Raw genomic sequence first — 19,348 nt, 5'->3', positions numbered from 1 at the left:
TGTCACATGACCCCCTGCTCAATTGTCATTTTAGGAAAAAACACCGCCTTTGTATCTAGAGCAGTGTTCTCAACCTATGTTGTGGTGACCCCCAGCCATAAAAATTACTTTGTTGCTACCTCATAGCTATAATTTCTCTATGGTTATGAATCATAACGTAAAGAGGATAGTTGAACTCCCCGAAGGGGTCGCGACCCACAGGTTGAGAACCACTATCGTAGCGCTTTTCCCATTGGCTGCTAGGTTGACCTCCCGAATGTTCCTGTCTTTGCAGGTATCTACTTTATCCAGCCACACTCAATACTCTCTTTATGAAAGGGCTGTTTCTCACAGACAAGAGGAAGATCAAGGAGTTCTACCAGCATTTTAAAACCTATGATGAGGGCTTTGAGTATGGCTCCCAGCTACCTGAATGGCTTCTGAGGTAAGGTGACCTTCTGTGATTGGTTCTTTCTTTCCAGCCACTCACTTGTACTGTTCTCCCCTCCTCTGAAGTATGTGTGCACAGGGGTGCCCACCTTTGAGCATGGGTGTGGAGGCCAGAGGAGGACATCGGCTGTCCTGTTTTTCATCCTTGCCTGTCGTTTTCTGAGATAGGGCCACTGACCAAACTCAGAACTCACCATTTTGGCTAGATGGGCTGGTGCCCCGCATTCCCCATCCCCATGCCGGCTTTTACATCATGCTGGGGATTTGAACCCAGGTCCTTAAGCTTGCATATCCAACCTTTTACTTTCTAAGCTGCCTTTCTAGCTTTCATTTCCTTTATTTATTTTCTACTTTATTTTTATTTTAACATAAGTACGTGTGTATGATATACTTGTGGGGGTGGCTATACTGCACTTGCTGGAGTGCATGTGTGAGAGTCGGAGGAGGGGATGCTGGGCTTTGGTGCTTGCCTCCCGGCTTGGTCTAGACAGGGTCTAAATGTCTCAGCATTATTCAGGGTAGCTGGCCAGGCTGCTAGGGGTTCTGCTGTGTCCACCTCCCATCCCTCTGCAGGAATGCAAGGATTATACGTGAATGCTACCAGACAGCCAGGCTTTTGTAGGTTCTGGAGAAGCAAACTCCTCTGGTCCTCAATACTGTGTGGCAAGTGCTTTACCCACTAATTCCTGGTCCCAGTCATACTTCTTTCTCTGAAGTAGAATAGCATTGGCTGAGGTGGAAAGAGGCTGTTTCTCTGACTTCTTCTTTTTAATGGTGGTGTGGATGTGGGGGGGTGCAGCAGTGCACTGCACGGCCTAAGCGGGGTGCTGGTTTTGCGGGAGTGCACTGTCTCACCAGACTCTATAGCCTGTGTTTAGTGCGCATGTGTGAAGGGAGGGAGGAACAAAAAGAAATATATTTCTTTCTCTCACTCTACTCTCTTTCCTCTTTCCTGTCTCCCTCCCTATCTTCCGTCTCCCTTCCTTCCTGAAAACAAGTGTGTATGTGAGAGAGAGACAGAGACAGAGACACACACACAGAGAGACAGAGACAGAGACACACACAGAGAGAGACAGAGACAGAAAGACAGAGACACACAGGGAGACACAGAGAGACACAGAGATGTGGAGAGACAGAGACACAGAGAGATACACAGAGACACAGAGAGATACACAGAGAGACAGAGAGAGACAGAGACACACAGGGAGACACACAGAGACACACACACACAGAGAGACAGAGAGAGAGACAGAGACACAGAGAGACAAAAAAAGAAACAGAGGAGACAGAAACAGCAAGACAGAGACACACAGGGAGACACACAGAGACATACACAGAGAGAGACACAGAGGGACAGAGACATGGAGAGACAGAGACACAGAGAGAGATACACAGAGAGGCAGAGACAGAGAGAGATACACAGGGAGACACTCAGATACATACACAGAGAAAGACAGAGACACAGGGAGAAAGAGACACAGAGAGACAAAGACATAGAGACACAGAGACATAGAGATACAGAGACACGGAGAGATACACACAGAGAGACAGGCAGAGAGAAGATGGCGTGATGAATGCATCTGAAGCCTCTCCAGTGTACAGTGTATACCATTACTGACTTGATTCAGTTTGAATCCTTACTAAGTCAGCCCCTCCTCTGTAAGGTCACATTAGGCCCCACCCAATGTATTTGGTACCATTGGCTCACAGAAACATTTGTAACTTGTTATGAAAAGTAACTGCATTTTAAAAAGTATTTGGTAATCACTCTATGTTTTATCCTATTTGGATAGTCAAGTCAAAGGTGACATGGACGGGTAACTTAAAAGCAATAAAAATTTATTTACCATAATTTTGGAGGCTGTGATGTCCAATCTGGGACTACCAGCAGGGTGGTCTCTGGAGAGGTTTTTTGTTTGTTTGTTTTTGTTTTTGGTGGCAGACTGTCAACTTCTGACTGTGTCTTCAGGGTACGAGAGGCAATCGAGTGTTTTCTGGTGTTCTATAAAGGCACTAATCCCATTGATAAGGGGTTCACCCTATCATGAAATCACTGTGCTCAGCTCTGTGTTCCCTGATACCGTCACCAGAGTGTTGAGATTTTCGGCCTTTGATTTTGCTGAGGACTCCGGTCACCTGCAGTAGGTGGTGGTAATAGCCAGAACAGGAATAAAATGATGGTCATTCATGGACTTGGCTCAGCTTAGTCAGGATCTGACCTCCACCCTGTCTCTCCTGGGACAGGCACACTAAACATACACCAACCATTTTCTCCATTAACAGGAGTCCACTAGGAATCCCAGTAACTACTTACAAAGCCAGTGAAATGTATTGTCTTGCCTCCCAGTCTTAACCTGTAGTCTCATAATTCAGGAGTGGGCCTCTTTGGAAATTCTAACCAGAGGCCAAGAAGAAATTTGAGGGAGTTATTCTGCTCTCAGAGACCTTCTGACCATAAATGTTCTGGCCTGTCACCCTAAACACCCTTGCAAGTCACTGCTTATATGATTTCTTTTCCTTATGCAGAAACTGGTCAAAATCCAAAAGATGGCTCTTGGCACTGTTTGAGAAAAATATTGGAGACATAAAAACTCATGGATCTGCAGGTCATTCCGAAGTAAGTATCCTCTTCCTTCACTAAGATGTATGTGCTGAACGTGGGAATGAACAGTGATTATTACAAAACCACTTTTCCTAGGAATTGTGGGATTGGGTATAATGTCGTTACCACATGATACACTAGGCATGCTAACATACATTATTTTAATATTATAACCTCACAACATAAAGGCATTCTATTCTATAGAATAGCAAAACATGCTACAAACAACAAAAATGAAACTTGGGGATTTTTAAGTTTATTCTCACAGTTGGCTGCGTCAAAGGACACAATTACAATCGGACGGTCTTTGTTGCTGTACAGTGTAATTCTCGAGTTAGGCAACTCCCCATTCTATACACAGACGAAATATTCTTATAGGCTGAGCAGAACTGGTTGTTTTAATAGATCAGAGCTACAGAAATGTGAAACTCAGAAACAGACAAAAACAACTTTTAAAACCGAGGACAGAGCAGCAGAGCAATGAGTGACTTGCTAAAACTGGATTATTCTGGTTACCTAAGGAGGTACGGAGCACATTGGATGCGGCTTCCCTACCATTAGTCTTGGCCTGTTTAGGTAATGCCCACCTCTCACTCCCCTCCTGATTTCTAAGAAGGTCACGTAGTAACTTCGCTTCCATCCAATTACAGTGAGACTTTGTTTTGAGCAACTCAATATTGATTTTTTAAAAAAAATTGTTGCTTGGTTTTATTTTATTTTTGAGATAGAGTATATCACTATGGCGACCATGTAGCCAAGATATAACCCACAAATTCCTGATCCTTCTTCCTCAGCTTCCTGAGTATTGGGACTGTAGGGATGGGCTGCCATGCTTGGCATTACTGAGTTTTAGTCTTGTCCACTGGAATAAAAACAGTGGGTTCCTGTGATGTTTTGAATAGATTTGGCTTCCCATAGACTCAGTGTGAATGCTTGGCCCATAAGAGGCGGCACTATTAGGAGGTGTGGCCTTGTTGGAGGAGGTGTGGTCTTGTTGGAAGAGGTGTGGTCTTGTCGGAGGAGGTGTGGCCTTGTTAGAGGAGGTGTGGCCTTGTTGAAGGAAGTTCCTCACCGTGAAGGTGGGCTTTTTAGTCTCCTATGCTTAAGTTAGGCCTAGTGTAGCAGTCTCCTTCTGCTGCCTGCGGATCAAAGTGTAGAACTCTCTGCTCTTTCTCCAGCACCATTTCTGCCTGCCTGCTGCCACGATTTCTGCCATGATAATAATGAACTAAACCTCTGAAAGTGTAAGCCGCTTCACTTCAATGTTTTCCTTTATTAGAGCTGCCGTGGTCATGGCGTCTCTTCCCAGCAATAAAACCCTCACTAGGAGAGCTCCTATACTGTCAACACCTGTGTGGACAGTGAGACGTAGGCGTGAGCAAACAAAGCTCTAGAAAACAGCCTCTGTTCCTGACTCCACTTCCGACAAGTTGCTTCCCTCTATGGATGCAAGGAACTGATCCCATGTGCAGCCTTAAAGCCTGAAGCTGGAGGAGTGGTCCCTGTGGGTTTTTCAGTAGCCCTGATTCTTCCAGTGTGGTCCTTAGTCTACCTGCATCACTTGGGGACCATGCACACGGAGGGTGGAGCCCAGTGACCTGGGTCCAAAGCTTAAAAGGCCATCCTGATGCTTGCAATGTGAGGTTTTTAACCCTTGGCTGTGATTAGAGTCACTTCATGGGATTGGTGTTTTAAAAATTAGATCTAATTGCTGGGCCCTATGCCCTCAGAGCCTGGTTTCCATTTGCTCTGGGTTGCTAGGTTTCTGATTCAGTCACCAGGTATGTGACTTTACACACAGGACCTAATGTCTAGGCCTCACTTTCCTAGTGTGCCCTGTAGAGCACTGTGGTGGTTAAGTTGGTTAATTTTTGCAAAGGGCTTAGGACCTAGTAAGGAGGAGATTAGAGCTCGTTTTTAGTCACCATTTAAGAACTCATCTCTCAATCTTGAGGCCTTCTCCAGTTCCTTCAAAGACTTGAAGTTCCTGTCATACAGACCTTCCACTTGTTCGAGTTACAGGGAGAAATTTTGTATTATTTGTGGCTCTTATAAACGATGTTGTTTCCCTGATTTGTTTCTTGTACCCAACTATAAGAGTTGCCCTATAGAACATTTGCGGTCACCCAGGTATACTTATCATATCATTTGCAAATTGCAGTACTCCGACTTCCTCCTTTCCAACTTGTATCCCCTTGATCTCCTTTCTTTGTCTAACTGCTCTAGCTAGAACTTCAAGTGTTATGTTGAATAAACATGGAGACAGTGGGCAGCCTTATCTTGTCCCTTGTTTTGGTAGAATTGATTTGAGTTTTTCTCTGTTTAATTTGATGTTGGCTGTAGGCTTGCCGAAAACCTTCTTTATTATATTTAGGTATGACCCTTGCCAAAATTAGGACCAGAGTATTATCTGCAGAACCTATGTAATAAAATTGGGCATGGAGTCCAGTGTTTATAATCCCACACTGTTAGAGATAGGTGGGACCCTGGAGCTCACTGGTCATACAGACTAGCCTAATCCTCTATCTTCAGGCCAACGCAAGAGTCCATTTTTTTAAAAGGGTAGGAGATGGCTCCTGATGAGTGACAGCACATGCTGCTGTCTTCTGACATCCACGTACATTACATATGACACTTGTGTGTGCAAACACACACGCACACGCACATTATATATGTATGTACCTGCACATCCATAAATACACATGCAGAGAATACATACATAGTCATTTAAAAACCGGGCCTGAAGATCTGTAATCCCAGCTTCTCAGAAGGCTGAGGCAGGAGGATGGCAGGTTCAAGCCTTGCGTGGGCAATCTAGTGGGAGATTGTCTCAAAATAAAAAGAGAAGACTGTGGGCGTGCTCAACGATAGAGTGATTTGTCAGCATGCGGAGACTTCTAATCTCTAGTACTGAAAAACAAATCAACAACAAGACATTTCAAGTATTTCAGATGATACAGAAAGTATCTGATCTTAGTTGTACCACTAACATGGCTACTTAACTCTGGAGAGGAAGACGGCCTTCAGGAAAAAGAAATGTGTAAAGGGTTTGTGTTTTTAACGGTGACTTTTCATTTTCAAGCTGACATAACCTCCAATCACCTGGAAAGAGCGCCTTACTGAATGAGGGATGGTATGGTGGGCGTGCCTCCCAGGAATTGTCTTGAGTGCACTGTGGGTGGCACCATTCCCTAGGCAGAGGATTCTGGATTGCATTACAGGGAAGAGAGCCAGCTAAGGACTAGCCCATGTGCATCCATTGTGCTTTGTTGTTCATTATGGCTGCAATTAGCTGTTTAAAGTTATTGTTGACTTGACTTGCCCAAAGTGATGGACCTCAGTCTGGAATTATGAGCTTAAATCTTTTCTTCCCGAAGATGCCTTTGTCTCTTTCTGTTTAAATCACAGCTACAGGGAATGAAACCAACACAAACATCTTTCTCCTTGCCTGTGTATCCCTCTCTGTTGCTGTGATAAACATCATGGCCAAAGGAACTTAGGGGAGGGAAGGTTTTATTTCCTCTTATACTTCCAGGTCATATCATTGAGGGAGGTCAGGGCAGAAACTCAAGGCAGGACACTGGAGGCAGGAACCATTGAAGAACTGTTGCCTGCTGAAGGCTCGAGTCTTTCACAGGCATGTGCTTCATTCTAAATGGGCTGGGTCCTCCTATACACGTTAACACAGTCAAGGCTTAGACACTCGAAATAGCTGGATGTGAATAGAGAGTAGCAGGAAGTGAAAGCCATCACTAAAATGATCAGTTCTACTCTTCCGTCATCATGGACTCAAAAACAATATACCAGCTAATATTCTGAGGCCGGCTACTAAACGCCAGGCATAGTCACCCATCTTACAAGCCGTTCTTCGTTTCTTATAACAACTCCAATGCCGAGAAGATGAACTGGCGATGCTAATCAATCTGGAAAACTTGCCACCCTTGTTAACAACAAGAGACAGAAGCAGCTCCGTTTGACGCTGCCTATGTGTGCATTCCTTTCACACTGACTTTAATGGGCTTGTTCCCTCTCATGAAATACTGAATACTGTGAACAATAGAAGCTGCTTCTCAGAGCCACGGCTGACAAACGCATGAGCTCAACACCTGGAGAGACCTTAAAACTGCACTGTTCCCAGGCAAGGAGGGGGCAGGTCAGAGCTCCCGGACTGTTTTCGTTTCTCCCTACTGAGTAAATAAAGATGAAAAGCACATCTCACGTCCAGGTTTCAGCCCTCTGGTGGAGAAGCAACGGAGGGCAAAAGCAAATCAGAGAGGAATAAAGTCAGGTCATAGGATTTCTGCAGCTGCCCGGGAACAACCAGAGTAGCTGGGTGAGGTTCTGCTCTGAGTTGGTTCCATGTAAATCAAAACTTATCTGTTTGTTTCCCCAGGAGGTTAACCACCTCCTCCTCATCCTCCTCCTCCTTCTCTCCCTCCTCCCCCTCCTCCTCCTCTTCCTTCTCCTCTTCCTCCCCCCTCCTCTCCCTCCTCTTCTTCCTCCTCTCCCTCCTCCTCCTCTCCCTCCTCCTCCTTTCCCTCCTCCTTCTCCCCCTTCTCCCCCTCTTCTTCCTCCTCCTCCTTCTCCTCTCCCTCTTCCTCTTCCTTCTCCTTTTCCTCCTCCTCACCCCTCTCCACAAAGTTATCCTTTTCTCATTTAATTTGAGAAAGAAGTTTACTAAGTTCACCCTGAACTCAGGCTGTAGCCCAAACAGACTTTGAACTTAAAATCCTCCTGCTCTGACCTTCTAAGTCTCATGGTTACAGCCCTGAACTACCAGGTCTGCCTCCTTAATTTTCCTGTGAGTGGAGTTTGGCTTGTTTTAGAAGGGTAACATTTAGAATGAGTCTGAAGTTCTTCTAGTGGAGTGTTTGCCTGGTAGGCAGGAAGACCCAGTTTCAATCTCAACTATATCATCATCATCTTCTTCTTCTTCCCCTTCTTCTTCTCCTTCCCCCTTCCTCCTCCTCCTTTTCTTCTTCTTCTTCTTCTTCTTCTTCTTCTTCTTCTTCTTCTTCTTCTCTTTCTTCTTCTTCTTCTTCTTCTTCTTCTTCTTCTTCTTCTTCTTCTTCTTCTCTTTCTTCTTCCCTTTCTTCCCCTTCTTCTTCCCCTTCTTCTTCCTCCTCCCCTTCTTCTTCTTCCTCGTCCTCTTCTCCTCCTCCTCTATCACCATCACCACCACTATCACCATCACCACCACCACCACCATCACCACCACTGCCACCACTACCAATACCACCACCACCACCACTACCACCACCATCACCACAGTAAAAGCTGGATGTGGTGTCACATGCCCTTAATCCTAGCTTTTGGAAGGTAGAAACAGGAAGATCTCTGTGGGTTCTAAGCCAGCCTTGACTACATAGTGAATTCCTGGTTAGCCAGAGCTGCTTAGTGAGACCTTGTCCCAAAAAACCAAACATCATGTTTTTGAAAATGGAAATTTCACAACTAACCAAGCAATCCTGGGGGTGCAGGAACAGAACTGGGGCTAAGGGTGTAGCTCAATCAGGACAGCGATGGCCTAGCATGCCGAAAGCCCCAGGTTCATCCTGAATAAAATAGGTACGATGCTGCACTCTTGTAATCTCAGCACTAAGGAGCAAGAGGCAGAAAGATCAGGAGCTCAAGGTCACAGTCAGCTACGGAGAAAGTTAATTTTCTTTCAAGTATTTTATTGGCAACTATACTAATTTAATTCTCAAATTTTTATGATGTAAGAACCATCTGATGTAATAACCAAGTCATGTTATGGGTGAGGAAATGCAGTCAGTGGAATATTGAAGTGATTTATACAAGATCATTCATTGTCATAGTGAAGCCAAAAGGCAGAAATACAGCTAAACTCCACTGGAGATCCTCTTCCCCATTCCCATGATACCACCCAGCATACACGTGCCTTAGAATGCAGATGCAGTATCTACTGGACTAATGACAACTGAAAGATTTCAGGGTCATGGCTCAGTCTAGGCAAAGTGCTTAATGAGGATCTGAGTTTGGGATCCCCAGAATGCACGTTAAAAAAAATCTGTGTGTAGAGACACATGCCGGTACCCCTATCCCTGAGTAGACATTGGTAGATTCCTAAAGCTCATTGGCCAGCAGGACTAAGGAGCTTCTGGTTCAAGGAGAGACTCTGTCTCAAAAACAAATGTGGAACATATTGGAGGAAAGACAGTGTTGATCTCTGACCTCCCTGTGCACATGCGCTTGCACACACATCCCCCTGCACACTATATGGAACACCCCCCAGAGGAAAGATAATAGAATGATGTCTTGTTTGTGGCATCGGTCTTCGTCACACAGCCGTGGTCTAACAATCGTCATTTCCCTCACAGACCCTTTTGCATGCCGTGCTGGGAATGGTGGAGACGGAGACACGTCAACACAGTCCAAATTACGGACTGGTCATGCTTTGGGCTTCTCTGGCCAATGCTGCTCCTGTAAGTACTTGGGAGACAACGAGGCTCTCTTTCATCAGTTTGGCTTTTTGTTGTTGTGTTGTTTTTTGGCTGTTGTTTTGCATTATTTTCTTTTTCTCTTGCTCTTCGGTCCTTCACTAACATTGGGGAACAAATATATGTTGTTGGATTGGGATAAGATCTTTTTTTTTAAAGTGAACGCTTAGAAGAAGATGACTAGGTGGTTCAGTGGGTGAAGTGCTTGCCTCATGAGCTGCAGAACCAGAGTTCATGAAGCCTGGTGGGTTTGGCAGGCCGTTATCTCAGTGCTTGAGAGGTTGAGACGTGGGATCCCTGGGACAAGTTGACCAGCTAACCAAGCCTGCTCAGTGAACTGTGGGCTCAAGCCTGTCTCAGTGAGGAAGGCATCAACCCTTGGCTTCTACAGACAAGAGTATACGTGTGCACACACTTATGCACAGACACACATGCAAATACACCAGGCACGTACCTGCCCCCCCCCAGCATGTACAGCACTCACATAGGCACATCAACCCCCCCATATCTCCTCAAACCCACCCTCAAATACTAAGGGGACAAAGTGTACATCCAGAGGGAATTCTTCCCTCTGGCATGCGACTTGCCCAGGGAAAGCTTGTCCTTTGTGGTCCTCTGTGTACTGTGTAAGAAGCCCTGACTCTGTTAGACTGTGTGGTCGTGTGCTGTGCAGCTGGCACCAGCTTTGAACCAAGGCGATGGTTTCCTACGGGATTGCTGATCTCCACAGCGGTAGCTATGGAAAGTCTCTGTGTCTCCATTTCCTTTACAGGAAGAGTGGAGAGAAGGGGGAAGAAAGGGAGAGCGGCTGCTCATTTGCCTACACAGCCTCAGTGAGCATCCAACAAGAGGCTCTAAAGATGTGCTGCTAGCCATGTCCCTGAGTGTGCGTTTCCCTCTCCTCCTGAGTGCTAACACTGTCTGCATTTCTTGCCAGCCCCCGGTTCGATAAGCTTCTCTATGAATGACGCCTGTTCACATTCACCTTGAACTTCACTACCCATACAAAGATAACAGGGACCCATAAAAACCATTTGTTTTTTGTACTTGTTTTAATTGACGAATTTAGTCTTGGTTTTGACTAAAAAAATACAAAGTCTTGCTGTGTGGCCCCAGCCTGCCCTTGAATTTGCAGTCTCTAGGCCTAAGATTATAGACAGGACACACAAGTATTGGGCAACCATTTCTGATTATTATTTTTCTTTTAATAAGTGAACAAAATAATGGAGTTCCTTAGGACATCTTTATCTATGTATACCACTGACCATGGCTTGCAGCCACCCTCATTACCTCCTCTTGACCTCATTTCTATTATTTCCTCCCTTATTCCCTAAGAGTTTCCTATCTGCATTTCCCTCTGTCTCTCTGTCTCTGTCTCTCTGTCTCTGTCTCTCTCTGTGTCTCTGTTCCTCTCTGTCTCTCTGTCTGTCTGTCTGTGTCTCTGTCTCTGTCTCTGTCTCTGTCTCTGTCTCTCTCTCTCTCTCTCTCTCTCTCTCTGTGTGTGTGTGTGTGTGTGTGTGTGTGTGTGTGTGTTTTATTTTAAAGCTACTATGAACTAGGTTAACACTAGGAGATCCATCTGCAACCCTCTGCTTTGTCTGCTCCCATTCCTTATGCTGGCTGCAGTATAAGAATGGCTGCCTGTGTATTTATATTTGAGGATATAGGAACACTCAGTCCATCTCTGGTAACCGTGGTCACCCCACCCAACCCCCTTTTCTTTATCAACTAGAAATAAAGCCAATGTGTAAGCATTACACATTTCTCCTTCCTGTTTCTGAAGGGGATTTCTAGGTTCCAATAACTCTTACTTCTTTTAACCCATTGTGAAGAACAGAGCACGGAGGCAGACATTCCAACATTGCTACTCAAACACGTGCCACCCATAAGAATACATATTTCTTCAGTGCCAGTCAAGTGAAGGGCCCGTGCTTCCCCCTAGTCTATATGCTCTGATATTCTTCTTTGACTTTTGTCAACTAACTGACCGAGCGACATCAGAACTAAAGAGCAACTTCCCAAACATGCACACAACAGCCACAGTCAAAGGTTTCGTTCTCAGGATCTCACCAGAAAGGTCCCCCTGCAGAAAGCCACACAAAGCGCTATTGATCGGACACAGAGTTCTGTCCTTTGAGTTGGACCTGGCACTGGTCTGAAAGGACGTGTCTGATGATGACGGAGAGTTTCATCTTGCTGGACCTTCCTTGTTGGCATCTCCCAGAGGCATGAGCAGAGACCTTGGAAAGGCCTTTGCATCAGATCGGAAGCCAGTTCCCATAGCTGGGTGACAGTGGGCCACATACTCCTTTAACCTCTCCCAGCCTGCATCGGTGTCCTCATCTGAACTGCCTCCAAGGATGGTTGAGAGGATTTTACTGGAAATAATAAAAAGTGCTTAACAACATTGGTGCTCATTAAATAATAAGTGGGCTGTACATAAAAATGCCACCCTCATTGAAATCAAAGCCTTCTTTCAGTGGTCCATTAATAATGAATATAGACTGCTATGGGTCCCAAGTGCTGTGTCTTAAGTAGGTGTCTTAGACTTTTTCCACCTTTGTGAAGAGACACCGTGACCAAGGCAACTCTTATAAAGGACAACATTTAATTGGGGCTGGCTTACAGGTTCAGAGGTTCAGTCCATTATCATCATGACAGGAGGCACAGCGGTGTCTAGACAGGCGTGGCACTGGAGGAGCTGAGAGTTCTACATCTTCATCCACAGGAAGCCAGGATCGGACTGTCCTAGGAGGAGGATCTCAAAGCCCACCCTGACAGTGACACACTTCCTCCATCAAGGCTAGACCTCCTCATAGTGCCACCACCTGGGCCAAGCATATTCAGACCACCACAGTAGGGTTTTATTGCTGTGAAGAGACACCGTGACCATGGCAACTCCTATAAAGGAAATCATTTATCTAGGGATAGCTCATAGTTCAGAGGTTTAATCCGTTGTCATCATGGTGGTGTGGAGGCAGACATAGTGCTAGGGAAAGGAGCTGAGAGTTTTATACCGGGTCAGTAGATAGCAGGAAGAGAAAAAATGCCACACTTCCTCCAACAAGGCCACACCTCCTAAGAGTGCCATTCCCTATAAACTTATGGCGGCCATTTTCTTTCAAACCACCACATTCCACACTCTGCCATTGTAGCCGTATCAAAATGCAGAAATGCATTCAGTCCAACTTTAAAAGTTCCCATATTAGTCTCCACCCCATGAAAGTTCAAAGTCTCTTCTGAGACCCATAGCAATCTCTTATAACTGCAATTCCCTGTGAAAGCAACATGAAAAACAGATCACATACTTTCAACATACAATGGCGCAGGATATACATCACCACTTCAAAAGGAATCATAGTGAGGAAATACTGGAGCAAATGCAAGACTGAAAAACCAACTGGGCGAATTCCAGACTCTCATTTCCATATCTGGTTTGAAAGAACTCTTCAGTTCTCCAGATCCCACTTCTCTCTCTTGGGCTGGTTCCGCTCCTCGTTAGCAGCTTTCTTCACTAGGTATCCCATGACTCTGGCATCTCCAACATGTTGGGGTCTTCAAGGCAATCCACACAGTGGCCTCTGTAGGCATTCAGGCAAGGGTACCCTTGAAACACACCTCACTGGGTTTCCTTAGTCATGGAGGGAGATTCCAGAGCTCTTTTCTTCTATCCTTGACTCTTAAGTCAAAACCGTGTGGCCAAAGCTGCTTACTGGGGTTAAGGCATGGTCTCCTTGTTCAATTATGTCTTCACTAGCTTTCTGCTTTTGATGGTTTCCTTTATTGCCTAACCTTGGATGTCTTGAAACTTGACCTGTAGACCAGGCTGGCCTCAGACTCAAAGATCCAGACTGCCAGGATGAAAGGCATCAACCACCACATCAGGACCCACACTTTTCTTTAATTCCTTTTCACAAGTTGGAAGCCTAGCTGGGTGGGATCTCACCCTAAGGTCATGGCTCCCTTTACTCTGTTTAACATCAGGACTTTCTTTTATCTCTTTTCCCCCCTTCAACACAGGATTTTGTTCTATTCTTTTTCCTGGTACCTCTTTTTTCCTTCAGTTATGAGTTTTGTATTTTAGCTTGTTCAGCTTGCTCCTTTTCATTACAGATCTTCATAAGAATGAGTCATAATAACCACACGACAAGAGTTGATACTAGGCTAAGGCAATTAATTCCAAACTCTTCAATTCAACCCCAGGCACTTTTGGGGTAAGGGAATTAGGGCAGAGAGCAACATTTTCCACCAAAATATTACAAGAACTGTCTCCAGGCCACAGACAAATACTCTTCTCCTCTGAAACATCTTTAGCCAGGGCCCCACAGTTCAAATCATCCTCCACACCACTGTCTTCTATGCTCCTACTAGGATGATAATAAAGCCCTACTTAAAAGGCTCAATTGAGTTTTGAATTCAAAGTCCCAAAGCCCATATTTCTCTAAACAGAAGCATGGTCAGGCCTATCACAGTAATACCCCACTTCTGGTATCAACTTCTGTCTTAGTTAGTATTTTATTTTTGTGAAGAATGCCATGATCATGGCAACTCTTAGATGGAAAACTCTTCTGAGGCTGGCTTATAGGTTAGAGGTTTAGTCCATTGTCATCATGGTGGGAAGCATGATGGTGTGTAGGCAGACATGGTGCTGAGAGGTAGCTGAGAGTTCTACATCTGAATCGGTAGGCAACAGGAAGGGAGAGATGCCACACTGGGCCTGGCTCAAGCATCTGAGACCTCAATACCCACCCCAGTGACACATTTCCTCCAACAACACCACACCTGCTCTAACAAGGTCACACCACCTATTAGAGCCATTCCCATGAGCCACCATCAATGGCCAAGAGGGGCATGAGTCTACAATCTTTACTTTTAGGATCACCTATTGCTAAAGAAGCCCGAAAAGCTGTAAGTACTGGGTACGTCATTTCCTGGGCTCAGATGAGATCAGTATTTCCTCTCTCTTGCCTTGAAGCCCATAGGACTCACAGCCTGTTCTTTAGATGGGATTGCTACCAGCCCGCCAGGAGGCTTTATTGTGGCCTAGGTGTGCTTTGATAGACCATCTCAAGGTATTGGCCATACCTTATGAGATCATCTTGATGGGAGGGCCATTTCCTAGGTCTAAGATGTTCCTGGCTAGAAAATGAACTTTCGAGAACGTTTCTCAATAAAAAGTCAACAATACCAAAGCTGACTTTGGCCAGTTTTATCTGCTGCTTCTCTGAAGTTCTAACTACGCTCAGCAGCCAGGCTGGCCCTCATTCTTCTCAGTGTTAATGGCACAGTGACCCATATGTGATTGACAGGAGATTATCCAGAATGTTATGGAGATTTGCTCTTTATTTGGTTCAGAAAACGATCTAGGATAGCCATCACTTTGAACTTTAAATGATTTCATTTCTTAAGTATATAACAAGCCAAAGTAAAAGAACAAATAGCCAATGATGAATAGATGATGGATGGATGGGTGGACAGATACTTAGGAAAACATCAAGTCAGGCAGTCAAAACACCCAGCAGAAATCAACTGGGAAGCACTTTAAGCCAATTCCCCACAGAAAGAGTCTCAACCAGAGCACTGTTCTCTTAGGCGAGGCATCCAAGTAAAAGAACAGAAACCTAGAGAGATGACAACATCAAATTAGGCACTCACAGCACCTCTCAGAAACCAACTGGGGAAGTTACAGCAGCCGGAGTTCCCCGCTTGCTTTCCAAGTTCAACTGCTGTGGCTCTGCTTCCCTCTTCTCTTTCTTGCCGTATAAACCTTCATGTTATGTGATAAATTGTGGTAGGACCTGTTAGAAACCATGTACCTTCCCGCTGTTCCCAAGGCCACAGTGATGCCTTGAGCTATTTTGCTGTCTGCTGTCTTTCTTCCCTGTCACCGAGTGAGAGGTCCTGTTCCTCACACATGGGGCCTTGGAGCACTCCTGACATTAACACACTAGGAGGACCTACCCCACTTCCAGGTCTACCTACTCAGAGAGCTTACGCAGCGTGTAGCAATTAGCTTATAGGAGTTCTTCCAAGACCCCCTCAGCATCTGCTACATCTCCTCTTGGATGCTGTTGAAGAAATGCTCACAACTCATTCCCTGACATGCAGCCAGCCTTAGAGCCTCCTTGGCCATCTCTTCTGGGTTTTGTCCCCAACCCATCAATAAGTGGCTTTGTGTTGGTTCTCTGTATTCTAGTGACCAGTGGCTCGCCTTTCTGCACTGTGACAATGAGCTTGGCCCTTTTGGCATAATATTGTTGCTCCATTGGGCAGTACTTTTGAAATCCTTTTCCAAATGTGTCAAATGACCTTAGGGCTACTATTGCTTTTTGACCCAGTGTTGCATAGAAACATTTTAATTAACTCTTTCCTATCCTTTCTTGTTTTTATTTTTCTCTTTATTGAGACCATGTCCCAAGCTGGCCTTGAACTCATGATCCTTTTGCTTCAGTTTTCCAAGTAGAGTCTAGGATTATAGGCATGTACCGCATTGCCTGACACCTTTCTTTTTTTTAAAGAAGGAAAGAAATCACTTCTTGTCCTTTTGGCTAAGGTGAAGTGTGTTACCTTTTCTTCTCAGTTTAATGTCAGGTACGTGGTCTATTTGAGGACAACATACTAAGTGGACTTTTGGAGCTAGACAGAGTGGAAGCTTTCTCTGATCACCCCATGCAGCAACACTGGGGAACTCCTCTTGAGGGACTTCTGAAAGAAAGAAGTACTTCCTATCCTTTATTGTAGAGGGAGGCAGAGTCTCGTGTCGTCACCTAGCCCAGGCTGGCCTCACACTGGCTACATCAGGAATGATGATGGCCTTGAACTCCTGACCTCTTGTTTCCACATGCCAGGTGCTGGGATTACCACCCTGGACCACTGTATAAAAAGTACATTGTTTTCTTTTGATTTATTTATTTTACTTTATGTCTGAATGTTTTACCCGTACATGCATGTATATGGTCAGCTGAGATCAGGTTCCTGTTAGAACTAGACTGGGTATTGTGATCTGCTCCATGGGTACTAGAAAACAAACCCAGGTCCTCTGTGAGAGTAACAAGTACTGTTAGCCTCTTAGCTGGCTCACCGGCCCTCAAACGTTCCATCCAAAAGGTAGAAAACAGCAGACTTTAAAAATTTGTGAAGGGAAAAAGGCACCTGATATGCAGGCATTTGTTACTGACCTGAATTCTAGTGTTTGACATAAAAATAAATGGTACTCAGTTTTTTTTGTGGTTCTCAAAACCAGCCAGGCACAGAGGACCCTGAGCCTTTCTTGTGTTGCTGAAGATCTAGGAGAATTATGGGAGTTCTTTCCCCAGTGAGGACTCTGACTTCAAATATGATGAACTGAGTGTGGAGTGATTATTGATCAAATCCAATAGCTTAGCACTTCCGCTGGGAGCTCACAGGCATTGTGTGAAGATGGGCCAGATAATCCCCATGCTGAGTCCTTCCTAATCCAGATGCTGCCCTAGAATGTCTGCATTTCAGTCGCCATGGTCTTCTTTTTCCTATCACTGTCCCGGCTGCACACCCATGCCTGTTTCCGGCTTAATGCACCCTTCAATGCTGCACTTCCTCTTTTGGCCACATGGGGGAGGAGTCGGTCATTTCAAGGGACATCCTGTTTTACTAATGCAACAAAGAAACGGAAAAAAAGAATGAAGTTATACAAAGTGTTACTTCCATCACCTCAGAATTGATTTAAAGAATAGGTTGTTTTAACCAATTACAGTTATTTATTTTTCTTTACGTTTTTCATTTTTCAGAATTTCATACATGAGTACTGTATTTGCATTGTTTCTACCCAGCCCCTGTCCCCCGATTCCTCCAGTACCCACCTCCATTACCTCTCAAGTTCATGGTCTCTTTGTTAATACAGTAGATGCTTATAGGATAAAAAGCAAAAGGAAAATCCAAGCCTCTCAGGATTTTATGCATTCCCATGTTGTCTAGCCTTAGAAGCAAAAACTTACACTTCAGCAGGAAGCTCATTTTTAAGATGAACGGTTTTTAGCTTACGCATCTTATATATAGGGAAGATATGAAAGACTCTTTTTTATGCAAACTGATTTATTTTGATAAGTATTAGGAATGAGGAAAGAAAATCTCCAAAAATACATACACTAGCCCTTGAATAAAATCATAAGTGTGAAGACTGTTATAGGGCACTTATTTGGGGGACAGAAGTGCAGGCAGAAAAGCTAATTCGCAGAAGCATTAGAAGCTGGCTGGCTGAGTGATCCAGGGTGGAAGCAGGATTCTTAGCCCATGGAAAAGATGGATGTAGGATCCGCAGTAGGAGACGTTTGTAATTTATTATGGTTCCAATAGAGATCTTTGCTGTCCAATCTGCACTGGAAGCATCGGCATTCAGCTTGGTTTGGAAAACCTAGGCTGAGGTTTCAAGCTCCTACGAGTAGCAAGTAGGAAGCCATTCATATATTACCTTGAGTTCCCACTGGGCATTAAAACTTACACTTTATTCCAGATAATCCTAATAGGCCAAAAGAAGGAATTTACAGATGTACTTGGGTGAGATGTGACTTTCTTTTTCCTGTAGTGATCTCTCATACTTTGCCCTATTTTAATTTTATTTTAATTAGGGGGAAGTGATGGATACTGAACCCATGACCTTGTTTGTCCATACCACACAAGTGTCTTACTATTCAGCTATCTCTCCAGCTCCTCATAAGTTACTTAATGGGGTTTCAGTGTGACTTCCTAGGATTATTTAAAATTAATATGCTTTATGTGCGAGAAGAAACTTTCCTGGTTCATTCTCACACACTCTCTCTCGCTCTCCACATAGTTTTGCTGTATAGGCCTGGCTACTATGACATTCACACGCAAGCCAAGTTGTCCTCAAACTCGCGGCCATCCCCCTGCCTCTCCTTCCCTAGTGCTGAGACTGTAACCATATGCTACCACTCTCTGCTGCTTCCTTTGTATTTTAAGGAAATGAAATCATGACGTTATTTTCACTTGTATTGACATTCTTAAGTATTCTGATTTGCTGAATATTTAATGCATGCCTACATGACATCTTGTGTTGCTTGTTAGTAAACACAATCCCGGACCTTCTCTTGTTCAGCAAAGAACTCTCTATCAATACTACAGCTGATCTGCAGCAAGTCAATTACAGACTTGACCTCTAAGAAGAATATGACATTGGTCTCGTTTATAAAATCTAGTCATTTTGAGTGGTGATATTTAGTAGCATACTTTAAAAAAAATTTTTTTCCCATTTACTTTTATTTCATGTTTGATTGGCATATGTGTCTCAGCACCACCTGTGTGCAATGCCCACAGAGACCAGAAGAGGGCGTCACATCCTTCAGAACTGAAATGACAGACGGCCTTGAGCTGTGATCTAGGCTTTGAGAGTGGAACCTGTGTCCGTCAGAAGGGCAGCCAGCGCCCTTGAGTGCTAAGCCGTCTCTCCAGCTCACAGTAGTGTGCATTTGAGGTTGACTAGAACACCGTCTTGCTTCTTTCAGCCGTCTCTGGCTAACACTGACTCTGCCTGCGCTTACCTTGTTCGACGGTTTCACGTTGTCTACGTTCCTCTTTTGCAGATCGCCTTCTGGACTCTTGCATATATCCTGTCTCATCCCGATCTGCACAGGACGATTGTAGAAAGCATATCTTCTGTGATTGGCACTGCAGGTACCAAATTAATTTACATAATCAAGGACGCGTTTAGTATGTATGGGTTTGACCTGGAATGCCTACCGTGTTTTAAAATCAGGGAACAGGACCAGGCACATGGCTCAGTTGATAAGATGATGGCTACACCAGCAAGAGGACCTACACTTATCCAGTCTCCCGCACACATTTAAAAAAAAAAAAAAACCAT

General features: G+C 44.6%; 1 protein-coding gene and 1 pseudogene across 2 annotated transcripts in view; both read left to right on the top strand.

The window, feature by feature from the left end:
* LOC116898053 (24-hydroxycholesterol 7-alpha-hydroxylase) overlaps positions 1-19,348 on the top strand; it is a 75,950-nt gene that overhangs the window by 12,545 nt on the left and 44,057 nt on the right. For both annotated transcript variants that reach the window (XM_032899447.1, XM_032899445.1), the window contains exons 4-7: positions 275-424; positions 2,956-3,046; positions 9,373-9,477; positions 19,068-19,158. In XM_032899447.1, the coding sequence (XP_032755338.1) occupies positions 275-424; positions 2,956-3,046; positions 9,373-9,477; positions 19,068-19,158 (437 nt within the window). The remainder of the gene's footprint in view (positions 1-274; positions 425-2,955; positions 3,047-9,372; positions 9,478-19,067; positions 19,159-19,348) is intronic.
* Positions 16,021-16,186, top strand: LOC116899941 (annotated as a pseudogene).

Source organism: Rattus rattus, chromosome 4 (genome assembly GCF_011064425.1).
Source record: "Rattus rattus isolate New Zealand chromosome 4, Rrattus_CSIRO_v1, whole genome shotgun sequence".
NCBI classification, from domain to species: Eukaryota; Metazoa; Chordata; class Mammalia; order Rodentia; family Muridae; genus Rattus; species Rattus rattus.
Note: the sequence above shows the minus strand (reverse complement) of the source record. Positions and strands in the feature narration are given on the sequence as shown.